Consider the following 13,666-nt stretch of genomic DNA (forward strand, 5'->3'; position numbering starts at 1 on the left):
CCGCGATCCCTTTATAATTTTGTCATTTCCGTCATCCCTTTATAATTCTGTCATTTCCGTCATCCCTTTATAATTCTGTCATTTCCGTTTATAATTCTGTCATTTCCGTCATCCCTTTATAATTCTGTAATTTCCGTCATCCCTTTATAATTCTGTCATTTCCGTCATCCCTTTATAATTCTGTCATTTCCGTCATGCCTTTATAATTCTGTCATTTCCACGATCCCTTTATAATTCTGTCATTTCCACGATCCCTTTATAATTCTGTCATTTCCGTGATCCCTTTATAATTCTGTCATTTCCGCGATCCCTTTATAATTCTGTCATTTCCGCGATCCCTTTATAATTCTGTCATTTCCGCAATCCCTTTATAATTCTGTCATTTCCGTGATCCCTTTATAATTTTGTCATTTCCGCGATCCCTTTATAATTTTGTCATTTCCGTCATCCCTTTATAATTCTGTCATTTCCGTTTATAATTCTGTCATTTCCGTCATCCCTTTATAATTCTGTAATTTCCGTCATCCCTTTATAATTCTGTCATTTCCGTCATCCCTTTATAATTCTGTCATTTCCGTCATGCCTTTATAATTCTGTCATTTCCACGATCCCTTTATAATTCTGTCATTTCCACGATCCCTTTATAATTCTGTCATTTCCGTGATCCCTTTATAATTCTGTCATTTCCGCAATCCCTTTATAATTCTGTCATTTCCGTGATCCCTTTATAATTCTGTCATTTCCGTCATCCCTTTATAATTCTGTCATTTCCACGATCCCTTTATAATTCTGTCATTTCCACGAACCCTTTATAATTCTGTCATTTCCGTCATCCCTTTATAATTCTGTCATTTCCGTGATCCCTTTATAATTCTGTCATTTCCACGATCCCTTTATAATTCTGTCATTTCCACGAACCCTTTATAATTCTGTCATTTCCGTCATCCCTTTATAATTCTGTCATTTCCGTCATCCCTTTATAATTCTGTCATTTCCGTCATCCCTTTATAATTCTGTCATTTCCGTGAACCCTTTATAATTCTGTCATTTCCGTCATCCCTTTATAATTCTGTCATTTCCGTGATCCCTTTATAATTCTGTCATTTCCGTGATCCCTTTATAATTCTGTCATTTCCGTCATCCCTTTATAATTCTGTCATCTCCGTGATCCCTTTATAATTCTGTCATTTCCGTGATCCCTTTATAATTCTGTCATTTCCGTGATCCCTTTATAATTCTGTCCTTTCCATGAACTCTTTATATTTCTGTAAATTTCTTCAAGTTACTGTTTACATACAGTGCCTATATTGTGGGAATCATTGCAGCTGTGTGTGCTACTTCCCCTACCGATGTAGTTCCCAGCCTTGCTATAACGTATGTCCATTTTGTAACCTTTATTATGATATTTATTTTGTTTCTATCTCTGTATACTACGCTGTTGCAGCACATTGCTGTATGATTATCAATCTTTATATGTGTATGCATCCTGCTGCTGTTTCCCCTCCTGGCCTCTGGGGTCTGGACCTTCTAATGCTCCTTTGTTTTTTCACTGGGCTGATGGGCCGTTTGGTTGGGCCTGATGTGCGGCCGGGTGCCCGTGGTGTCCCTTGTGTATCCTTGCTAGGGTCCAATCTTCCGTGGCTTGGTAGGGACCTTCTGTCCCTCCCTGTGCAGGCCTGTGATGTAGCATGAATGGCCATAGCACGCCGGTGTCATCATTGATGGCCGGACGCAGTGACGTCACGCGTCACAACACAGACGTGCCTCGCCTGGACACTACATAGGCCTCGGTTCACAGCCGCCCAGTGCCATTCTTCCAGGGCTGTTAATCCGTACAGGTTATCAGATTTATGATCCTCGTTGCACAATCCTTATTCCGTGCCCTTTTGCGGTTGTGGTCGTCTCCTCGCCGGACAAGTGCGTTTGTTCCATCAATTAAGCACCAATATAAACATTTTTTGGTAAGATACCTTTTTGAAATTGTTGGGATGAATAAGATATTAGATTGTTTTATCTATATTTACACCCTTAGACCTGCCTTCCAATGACTGGCTGGGCCTACTTTTTTCATACCCCCAAAGTGTTTGATGGGCTGGCCCAGGTGTATTATCCTGTGGCTCTATGGTGACCGGGAGTCATCTCCTCATAGCTGGGATGTCATTGTAGTTGATGTTATGATACAAGTGACTACTCTATGGAGGTGTTGTGTTACTTTCCTCCCCTCCCTTTTCCTTTTCTGTTTTTGGATAGTTGTCATGAGTCAAAGATATACACAGTAATGTTGTAGGGGGCAAAAATTTGTAAAAAACGTTTTTCGCTGCTACTAGAAAAGATGGGACTATTGGGACGCAGCGCACACCCGGCTATACCACTAGTAACAGACAACAGACAGAACATTGATGCTGCGCTAATCACAATAATGCCGCAGATATTCCAATACAAATCATGAGATGAGAAGACAACAGAGAATACACCAGAACATCATCAGTAAATGGAAGGAATATGGGAGTGAAGGGAAAGGTGAAATCATAGAAGTCCAAAATGAGGACCACAGGGTGTAACAGACAATAAATTGTGACCGCGGGCAAAACGCACGGAAATGATCCGGGAGAAATAAAATCTGAACTCAATCCCAGTAATAGTGGGACATAGGAGTCCGTCACAACATACATGACATAACGTGAATACAACTGAGGAGAAAGTGGAGCAAAATGTGAAAAATACAAAATGAAGAGCTTAATATGAAAAGTGTACAAACCACTTATCACAGAAGAATGACAATAACAACGCACAGCGCGGCCAAACATTGTGACCGTGCGACTAAAGAGTCACCACAATGTGCATCCAAAGGCCATGTGACATAAACCGACTAATAAGTGACCATAGAAATACCATCAATAAATGTGGCAAACATATATAGAGTGCGGCTAGTATAAAAGAGGAAATGGTGATATAAACGCACAGCGACACCAAATGAATGTATTACTGAGCACTGCAAATACAATAACACAATGAAGAAAAAAATTTGTAAAAAAGACATAAAGTCCATGCAAAAATGTCCAACAAAAACACATAAAAAAACAAACCACAACGTGGATAGGTAAATGATTGTTGAATCCCACACCGGCTACATTGCCTCCTCATCTCTGTGCCCAGACCCCAAGGGGCCAAAAGGCTTTCAGGACACTCCCTGCAGGGGCCCTTTAAGTGGAATCCCAAATGGCGATGTAGGGATGATATCCCCTCACTGGTGTACCATACTGCTCAGCGGTGGTAATAGATCTTTCACCTTTGGACACGGAAATCCACCAGTGCACAGAACTCCTGCCAGGGGATTGTTGGACCAGAAAGAACAGCCAGCTCACAGCACTCCCAGGGAGACAAGAACAAGTCCTTCCATAGTGTGATATTATAAATTAATCATATTTATTGTAAAGACAAATGAGGACTTACATGGGAACAGATCAAACAACGCACCAATCACATGTGCTGATATGGGTGTACTGGGTGTACCAATATGGCTGTGGCCGTTCATGTCAGAAATGACGTCACCACATTCCGTTCTCCGACCTACGCGTTACGTCACTGTCATGTGACTTCATCAGGGACTTGCAATCAGCCACCCCTCACATCACCGGGTAAGAGGAGACTTTATTGTAAAGGAGAGAGCAGTACGGAGGATCCACCTAGATCCCCCATCATCTGATAAACACATAGAAACAATGGATTCAGTCAGTGTGTGTGTTTCCTACAGATGGATCCAGTCATGGGAACCCACCAGAGAGATGTCCCCGTCCTCTGTATTCCCGGGATTCCACACAGGAAGGTCACACCATCCCTCACCATCATCACGTTGACAATTATTGGTAGTTGTGATTTATACACAGCATGTTTGTTACAATGAATGTTTTATTATATCTTTCAGAGTGGAATCCTCGGGGATGATAATATTGATGTTAAAGAAGAGTATAAAGAGGAGGATGAGGAGTATGGAGTGATGGAGGAGTTTTCAGAAGGACACAAGGATATGATGGAGCCACCTAATACCAGGAACCCACCAGAGAGATGTCCCCGTCCTCTGTATTCCCGGGATTCCACACAGGAAGGTCACACCATCCCTCACCATCATCAGGTAGATGAGGAACAATCACTGATAGTATCATTAGGATCTGTACATTATCTGCATTGTTACCATTGATGTCATTTTTATTATATATTCAGAGTGGAAACCTGAGAGATCCTAAAGTTGAGGTTAACAAAGAGATAAAAGAGGAGGAGGATGAGGATGGGGGGATGGAGGAGTCAGAGCTTCTAAGATAACACAAAGATCTGTACCAGGACACCATGGTGGAGTCATCCAGCTACAGGAACCCACCAGAGAGATGTCCCCGTCCTCTGTATTCCCGGGATTCCACACAGGAAGGTCACACCATCCCTCACCATCATCAGGTAGATGATGACAATTATTGGTAGTTGTGATTTATACACAGCATGTTTGTTACAATGAATGTTTTATTATATCTTTCAGAGTGGAATCCTCGGGGATGATAATATTGATGTTAAAGAAGAGTATAAAGAGGAGGATGAGGAGTATGGAGTGATGGAGGAGTTTTCAGAAGGACACAAGGATATGATGGAGCCACCTAATACCAGGAACCCACCAGAGAGATGTCCCCGTCCTCTGTATTCCCGGGATTCCACACAGGAAGGTCACACCATCCCTCAGTATTGCAAGGTCGGTGGGATGGAGGATCTAGAACTCGGACTGATGAAGACAATTTGTGGATTTTTTAATGTGAGTTTATAAATTACAGATGATATTTTCTCTCATTTCCTTGATTTAGAGTGGAGATCCAATCGATATAGAATTTGAGGTGAAAGCAGAAGAAGAAGAGGCGCATGTGAGGGATGATCAGCAGTCTATGGAGGAGGATGGAATAACGGGGACATTTATAGAGGAGGACACTCCTACAGAGATCAGCACAGGTGGGTCATGAACACTAAATCCATTCCTCCACCCATACTGCTCACTGATTGGTCCAGAGTAGGGCGGGGACTGGGTGATATCAGCCTGTAATCCCCTGGTCACTTTCCTGAGCTGTGTTCCCCGTCCTGTATTCCTGGATTTCTCTCGGATAATCTTCGTTCTCTGTGCTGCAGACACAATTTATGTATCTAGACTGGATTTATGGAGGTTCTGGGGTTCAGCTGGCAGAAAAATGTTGATTTTCACCATAGACGTTGCTTGACTTGGCATTTGGGTCTTGGACCTTCTTTCCCATGCCCTGGTCTTGCAAAATCTCTGACAGAGCAATTCTTCCAGTCTTTTGACCCAGACAACTGACCCTTGCCCTTATGTCCCTTTTTCTGTTGCAGATTTCCACACTAACACACGGACATCCCACCACTTAGGACCCACTGCTGCTGCAAACAGCATCCAGCCAGACTCCCTGCCCACGTTTCCTCCCATGGCACCCCCAAGGGGGCAAAAAGGCCAGGCTTCCAGGGGGAGCCATGGTGCCAGGGGGGACACTGGGCCACACCTTGGCCATGATGCCAGGGGAGCTACTGGGGCCCAGGGGTCCATTAGGGCTAGGGTGGACCAGAGGTCTGACTGTGGTGTGAAGGGGTCACAAACTGGTGGCAGAAGGGGCCAGTCTTCCTTCAGAAAAAAGGCGGAAGCTAAGTTGAGGACCTCACCTGGGGCTGCTGTATCCCCTTTGAGCCCAGGAGAAGGGACATCAAGGGGAGGCAGAAGGTCCCAGGCCCAGGCCCAATCCCAGCCCAATTTTCCACCCTTCTCCCATGATGAGATCTGGGCCATGGTGGCTGCTTATGTAGAACGGGCTGAATGCATCTCGGGGCCCAGGTCCTACCGCAGCGGTAAGGCAGCAAAGGACCGTCTGTGGAAGGAAATCACGGTGGCCGTAAATGCAGTGGGCAGGATGGTACGCCGGTACCCCAAGAATGTGAAGAAGCGTATGCGTGATCTGAGGTGGAATTTAAAGGAGAAGCTGACTCTGTGGGCTCGGCAGGGGCATGTTACAAGGCATGGGGTGGACCCTGACCATCTGCAGGAACTGTCTCAGGCAGAACGGGCACTTCTGCCAATCATTGGTCTCAACACGATTTTTGGGGTGACGGCTCATGAAGATACTGATGACTGGCAGAGTGGTAAGTACACTACACATGTCCATATTGTGTCTTCAAAGTTGTGTTATCTTTTTAACATTTACCATTTGTTGTTCATTTTGTCTTGTGTTGTGTTGTAGCCAATCCCGAGGCAGGGGCAGCCCCAGCCAGCCCATCAGAGGACAAGCCAGATCACACATACGCTGATGAAGAGATGTTCCCTCCTGGTAAGCACTCATTGGGAATGCCCCCCCCCCCGTAATGTTGAACAGACTGCTAGAACATCAATCATCTCACATGTCAATGTCCTATTCACAGCACAACATCAGCAGGAGGAGGAGGAGGAGGAGCGGCTCCCCCCACTGCAGCCAGGAATGGAGGAAGATCTGGGTATGTATTAATGTGCTTGTCTACAACAATCATAATCACTCAGGATGAGCCAATGAGCATCCTCTTAGGAATGCAGAACAAACCAATGCTAAACTCTGTGTGAACACAAATATATCTCCACAACACGCTGGATTTCTTTGGGGTTCCTCACTGTATTGCGCTCAAACCCCTAGAGAAATCAGTGTGGAAAACTGTTACCACACAGAAATGTGTCTAATCCCTGCCAAATGTCCTGGGACCAGTTTCCCTGAACCATGAAAAGCAGGTAACCCCACCAAACCAAATGGGGGAACTAACTGATGAGAGCAATAAAGTTCCAAACATCACTAACTAGCTGACACCTCCTGAGCGTTCCAAATCAGACTCGCCCTCGCAACTTCACAACTTCTCCCAGACACAAAAACATTCCACGCATGTAAACACATACATGTAATCTGACCAACGTCAACATGCTCAACTCTGACAGTCCCAGAATATCCGATGTGTTTGGTGTTTAGTGACATCATATATCATGCCTGCTCAATATACAGGAAATGATCCACTACAGGGACCCATCACCTCCCAATCGTGCCGCTCACCTTCAGGTTTGAGCCACACAAAGGGAAGGTCAAACACACTTTGGTCACCACTATGGGTGGCAGAACTGGCAACATTCCTCCACTTCACTTGGAATCAGTAAGTCTCATTTTAAGGCCGCAGGTCTCCAGCCAAATCCTTGTTAAAATTAAAGCCCAGAAGAGCTCATACTTGTTTACATTTCCATTCAATGAGTTTATTGGCCCCTTAAGGATGCAGATTTCCAGAGAAGTGTTTAACCACTTGTCACCCGCACTGTAGCTGTCATTTGGCTACAGTCCAGGGAGGGCATCCTATGACGTACTCCCAGAACACGCCCTCCCACATGTCCCTGGGGGTGCACACCCAGCCATCTCAGGGGTCGCTGTGTTCTATGGACACAGCTGATCACATGATGTGGTAAAAGGCCAATCACAGCGGCCTTTTACCATGTGATCACGGCAGATCACCGGTAAATGCAGTTGCCGGTTATCGGCTGCACTTTCCTCATGCTGTCACAGTGTGAGGAAAGTACTGCAGATAACCGACAATTGGCAGAGGGTGGATCGGCACCGATCACCAGCTCACTGATGATCATTGACCTGATGATCAGAGCCCAGCAGTGCTGCCAGTCAGTGCTGCCTATCAGTGCCACCTCATCAGTGTCCATCAGTGCTGCCTATCTGTGCCACCCCATCAGTGCCCATCAGTGCTGTCTATCAGTGCAGCCTCATCAACACACATCAGTGAAGGAGAAAAATTACCTGTTTGAAAAAGAGAAACAAGGACAAAAATTTGATTTAAAATTTTTAGCTCTTTTTTTTGTTTATAGCACAAAAAACAAAACACCCGTCAGAGATTAAATACCACCAGAAGCAACCACTATTTGTGTGAAAAAAAGGATAAAAATGTCATATGGGTACAGTGTTGCATGACCACAATTGTCATTCAAAGTGTGACAGCGCTGAAAGGTGAAAATTGTCCGGGGCAGGAAGGGGGTCTAAGTGCCGGGTAGGCAAGTGGTTATAAAAGCCGTGCTGACCCTGCTGGCAGTGATGTCTAGTGGGCCCCTCTCCTGACTTGTTTCATCATGTGATCTGGGACTTCAGCATAGGAAAACTTGGTCAACATCAAGAAATGTAGCTGCTCACCCAGTCGTCAAGTTCCAAGTGATGGCGACCATTTTCCCATTGCTCCAAATGTAGAGGCCAAATCAAATACATACCAAGACTGAGTATTCTTGGGGCCATTTTCCCGGAGTCCAAAAACCCAACCAGATCCAAATAAAATTACACAAAATTTTCATTTTTCTAATTCTTGAAAAAGGAATCCCCAGGGGCAAATCATTTTAAAGTGCTCCCCCCCCCCCAAAAAAATAGAACCTAACTAATGCTTTGGGCCTCTTATGTAAACTTGGGGCCAATAATTAGATTGCTTTGTTTTGGCACATCACATGACTAGCAGGAAGATCTATTCCTTTGCCAGACTTATTCACCGAGAATCTCGGTGGAAAGCCCAAAAGGCATCATAAAGACTAATCTATAGTTCATTGACAAATACACTATATTGCCAACACTGCTGGGATGACTTCCTTTCCGCACACATGAACTTCAATGACATCCCAGTCTTAGTCCGTAGGGTTCAATATTGAGTAGTCCCGCCCTTTGTAGCTCAGCTTCCAATCATCTGGAAAGGCTGTTTAATGTTTTCAGATACAAGATCAAGTAACTCTGAGACTGCCACATGAGTTCATTATTTTCCTTTTCACATTGAGTTTGCAGGAGACCTGCGGTTTAAAAGTGATTAAAGGAGTTTTGGATGCATTGCTCTTGCTCTCTTCAGATCAACAGTTATATCAACAATTCTTTTGGGTGCATTTACATGCATTTGATTTTGGGGAACATTTAGATTTGATCTGACCCCTTTTTTTCCCTGGGTGACCCTTCTATAACCTATTGAATCCTTTTTGAAATGTTGCCTTAATGACAAATGTTATATCTTTTGCTTTAATGTTTGAAGCCCATGGTCAAAATGGCTGCAGTAGCTTATGGGCATAATGGAGCCATCCTAACATCTGCCTCCTTGTTTGGCAGGAAAGGTGGCCCCTCATTCTTGTGGCCCCTGCTCCTGAGCCTTACCATGCCTCTCTCTACTCCCTACCAGTCTCCTGGGCTGTGGCTGCCAGTGTCCTATTTGTCTGGATAAACTTGGGTGAAGAACATACCAATGAGCAATCCCTCAAACCTTGGTCACAAATGTCACATCATACATACAGCCCAACTAGTATCTGTTACTAATCATCATCTTGAACTCTATTTGCAGATCATCTTTTGCCCCTGGAGGCCCCAGCTGTTGGAGTGGGAGAGGAATCTGCATCTGATGTTGGGGTACGGGAACTGCTGTAATGGGGTGGGGGAGGTACAAATGCATGTTGCATGTGTATTTGGGAAATGTCATGCATTGTTTTTGTTTTGTGGTGCAGGGAAGTTCAGGCACTCCAAACTTGTGTGAAATGCCGTCACCTCCACCTGAGTTGCCTGAACCTCCGGTAAGAGATGCTAAAGATGTTCTCCCTAATGAGTCACCCATTTAGAGTATAACTCCGTTCCTGGCTGGGCAGGACTTGGCAACGTGATGTGTAACTTACTTTTTTTGGATCCTTGCTTAGTCAGGAGCTGGAGGGAGTGATGTGCATGTGACAAATCAGCAGGAAGGTATCAGTTTGGGTAAAGATGCCAAACCATTCATTTCAGTCAAATGCTGATCCAGTGTAATGTGTCAGGGAAAGGCATTCACCAATACCTGGTCCTAGGGGTGGGACAAGAACATGATCTAGTGTTTGGTGTCAGACGAGCCCCCTGTCCTACTGTACCCTTGTGCTGTGTGTTAAACACTCTTTCATTTTTTGTTTGTTTCTCTTTGCAGCCAACATTGGATGCAGCTGGATTGGCACCCCGTCCAACTGGACCCGTTCCCCTTCTCAAGCTTGGGGAAAGGCTGGTGTTCAACATGGAGAGATTATGGGAGCAAAGGAGGCTTTCTAATGCATCCAATAATATAGAAAGGTTACTGGTGCTCCAACATGAAGCCCTGCTTGGACTTGTCACCGCGGTCAGGGATCAGACTACAGCATTGCAGGACCTTAGTCATGATATCCGGGCCTTATGTCAAGCAGGGGCTGAACAAAATGCACCTTCGGCCAGAGGCTCCCAACCCATGTGCAGTAGTTGTTTGGGGCCAATGCCAAGGTTGCCACAGAGTTTCCCTGCTGAAAGTGCCGGGGAAGCAGCAGGCGAACAAGCCTTGGAGGTGCCGATTCTGGAACTACCCACTCTGGAGCAGCCCCCTCAAGAAATCCCACCCGAAGACCAGTATGCCTCCTTCCCCATGGATCCCTCTTCTGCACTTTCCTCACACTCCCCTTGACCACACCCCCACTTTCACACCCCCTCCCCTTGTTTCTACATGCCCCTCCTCTCAATCCCATTTCCACCCTCATCTTCCACATCCTGCCCATTCTCCTCAGCCCTCAAATGCCCCTCCCCACATTCTCCCTGTCTTCCATTCCCCCCATTCAACCTCTCCCCCAGCACTCCCTCCCCACCACTCTTTCCCAGCCCCCCCCACACACTGTACCCCCCCAACCGTCACACCCACCCCCTCTGCAGCAGCCGCCTCCTCCTCCCCATTAATTGTGTATGTTTTTTGTAATAAACATTATTTGGAAAGTAGCAGAACGTGTCTTTCAAATTGTCAGAAATGCATTTGGGGTAATAATGGTGGCTTGGTCATGTCGGGAATCCAACACAGGTGCTTTTCTGAGTATGGCTACCAATAATTCCAAATAGCAAACACTAAAAAAGCAGCACTTCAGAAAGAAAACTAAAAGGTGACCCTTCCAGAGGCATTGGTGGTTAGACTCTTTGGCCTTTCTGCTGCTTTCACCTGGTGGTCTGTCCTGCAAATAGTTTTAGCTGTTCCCCATCACACAAGTTCTCTGGCACATGTAGCGGTTGGCCATTATCTGCTAACCATTTGGCTGCCCCAAGGGAGCTTAGAATTCTCAGTGGACTCTGTGGGCAAGGCTAACGTTCCCCAATATGGGAACACACAATATTGCAGCTTGTTTTCTAAGTGTCGGCTAGCTTTTGTCTTTTTGGGGTGCTGATTTTGGCCAAGACTCCTGCATGGAACACTCACCTCCCCAGAGACTGACACTGCTGTCCAAATATGTTCCCTGTGCTACTTCATTGACACACACTATACAAGAAGTGTGTAATATCCAGGACACCAGGCGTGACACCAGGACACAACTTACACACAGTAAGCCTGCCAAGGAATGCTAGAGACACAGAAAAGTTGGGAGAATAAGAAGAAGGCCTTCTGTTGTTTGGACTATCATTATGCTGGACTAACTGGACCCAGACTAAGTTTGCTTTACACCCCGTGTAACATCTTGCCCCGAGATTGGTTGGGGAGCATAGGATCTTTAGCTGCCTGATTCTAGACGTGTGTGCCTATGGAATTTATGTGCCCAGTGGACACTTGTTCCTCACTTCATTCCCTCCCCACCTCTTGTTGCCAAAACACTGACGTGAATGAGCAACAAGTTGGATCCAAGTGGTATGTGTGGAGCAGATAGACAATTTGCCCATTAGGGCCCCTTCTTTTCTGGGGGACATTGCATGTAACTGGTCTCATCCATAACTGATAGTCCTTCCAAGAGCAGCTTTCAAGTCATGTGACTTCTGTGTAATGCCAATCCCAACTAGAGATGAGGTGATGGGAGACATCTTGACAGAGTTGGCCCACAGGGTCCCCCCACACATTGTCTACTTGGCTGCACCCCCCTTTTGGCAGTCTGCACAACTCCACTCCACCAAGCTATGTAGAAGTCCCTGGATGGAATGAAGAGCTACTCCAAACGTGAACAATGTAACGTGAATGGAGTGTTCTGTGTAAACTGTTGCAGCATTTCACAAGAGGAAGCAAACCAAGATTGGGAGTAGCTGCAGACAGCAAGCAGACAACTTCAATCTTTATGTATCCCAGCTTAGGATTGAAGGAGCTGGTTTACCTCTCGGAAACATGCAATCCTATCTGCTACAGTCCTAAAGCTGGACTTGCCAGAAAACACTTTGTTTGGACATTACCAGAAATTCCAGGTAAGCAAGATTGTCCAGTGCAGCTGGAGCTAGCAGAGTCCTGCAATGCTTTAGGGACATGCAGATCAGCTCCAACTGCAATGAAGAAGATTGCCGACCTGCAAAGGCTGAAGAAGGCCACAACACAGGGCACTGTCCAAGAGAAATAGAACATTTATTACCAACAATCAATAGAAAACTATAAAACATCATAAAAAATTGTAACTAAACTAAAATTGCTGCCTGAAATAGGCTCCAAGGCTGGGCTGGTCCTCGTCTGGTTCCACCTCCAGGGCTTGCTCCAGGGCCTGGATCCAGCGGCACATCCAGCCCAGGAGGCCACGAATGTCAGGATCGGGGAACAATGTAGAAAAAGCCAAACAAAATGTATTATCTGTAATAAAAAAGGAGACAGACTTGCTTCACACAACAACAGCATGCAATGCTTGTCTACCTTTGTCCATTATCCTGAAAGCACTCTATGCTGTTGTCACCTCATAATTGGAACACAGAACTTACATTTCTTGCCTGGATGATATCATGGCCCAAGGAGTGAGCTTGGAATCCTTAGTCCTAGATTACCCGCTTCCCACCCGCAATGTACTGTGGCCAGGCGGCAGCTACAGGCAAAGCAATGTACTTATACGTCACTCTGGCTGTACTAACACAGGAGGCACACCACACACCCGAGCCGGCACACAGTGCTCCCCTCCCCCGACTGCTGTGTCTGGTGGATACAGCGGAATGAAGATCCCAGTGATTGTGACCCGGTGATCATGTGATCTCTAGGTGATCCCAATGTAAGCAGTTATTATGAATCAATCTCATTCATAACAGCTGTGCTTCTCCTCCTAGTGAGCTGTGATTGGCCCACAGCTGTCACATGATACATATGGCCAATCACAGCACCCTGTACCATGTGACCAGCTCCAGCCAATCACAGATCACTATCTTGAGCTGTCAAAAATCTAACTCACTGATGACAGTTGATGAATGAGTTCAGTTCTGACAGCAAGCTTTGCATTGCAGGAGAAATCACCATTATTTCTCCTGCAAAGAAAAGTGTGGAAACAAAATCCCTGATCACCCCCCTCCCCCCACAGTAGTACAATGGTTACTATGGTAACATCCTACTATTCTGATACAAGTATTAAAAAAAAGTTAAATGCCATATTGAGAATTTTGTTTTAAAATGTTTTTAAGGTTTTTTTTTAACTATTTGCCAACCACTTACCCGCATTTTGTGGGCGAGCAGCAGCTCTTGGCAAAGTGACGTAATCTGCATTGCTTCCTGTTTTGGGGTGTCAATGCGCCTGCGCCCCCCCACTGCCCCCGGTCAGTCCAGGGAGAGAAGAGAGAACACGGCACCGAGTAAAAGCACCACTACATTGTACACACATGTTAGATTAGCACATTTAACCCTTTGATGGCCCCGTCACCCAGCC

General features: G+C 45.6%; 1 protein-coding gene across 1 annotated transcript in view; it reads right to left on the reverse strand.

Moving 5' to 3' along the window:
• The window catches only part of LOC149443970 (uncharacterized), an 88,765-nt gene that overhangs the window by 46,728 nt on the left and 28,371 nt on the right, over window positions 1-13,666 (reverse strand). Inside the window, exon 2 of the mRNA XM_089655111.1 lies at window positions 10,046-10,053. Coding sequence (XP_089511237.1) covers window positions 10,046-10,053 — 8 coding nt within the window. The remainder of the gene's footprint in view (window positions 1-10,045; window positions 10,054-13,666) is intronic.

This window comes from Staurois parvus, unplaced genomic scaffold (assembly GCF_062004578.1).
Source record: "Staurois parvus isolate SC_StPar_1 unplaced genomic scaffold, SC_StPar_1.0 ptg000819l, whole genome shotgun sequence".
Taxonomy (NCBI): domain Eukaryota; kingdom Metazoa; phylum Chordata; class Amphibia; order Anura; family Ranidae; genus Staurois; species Staurois parvus.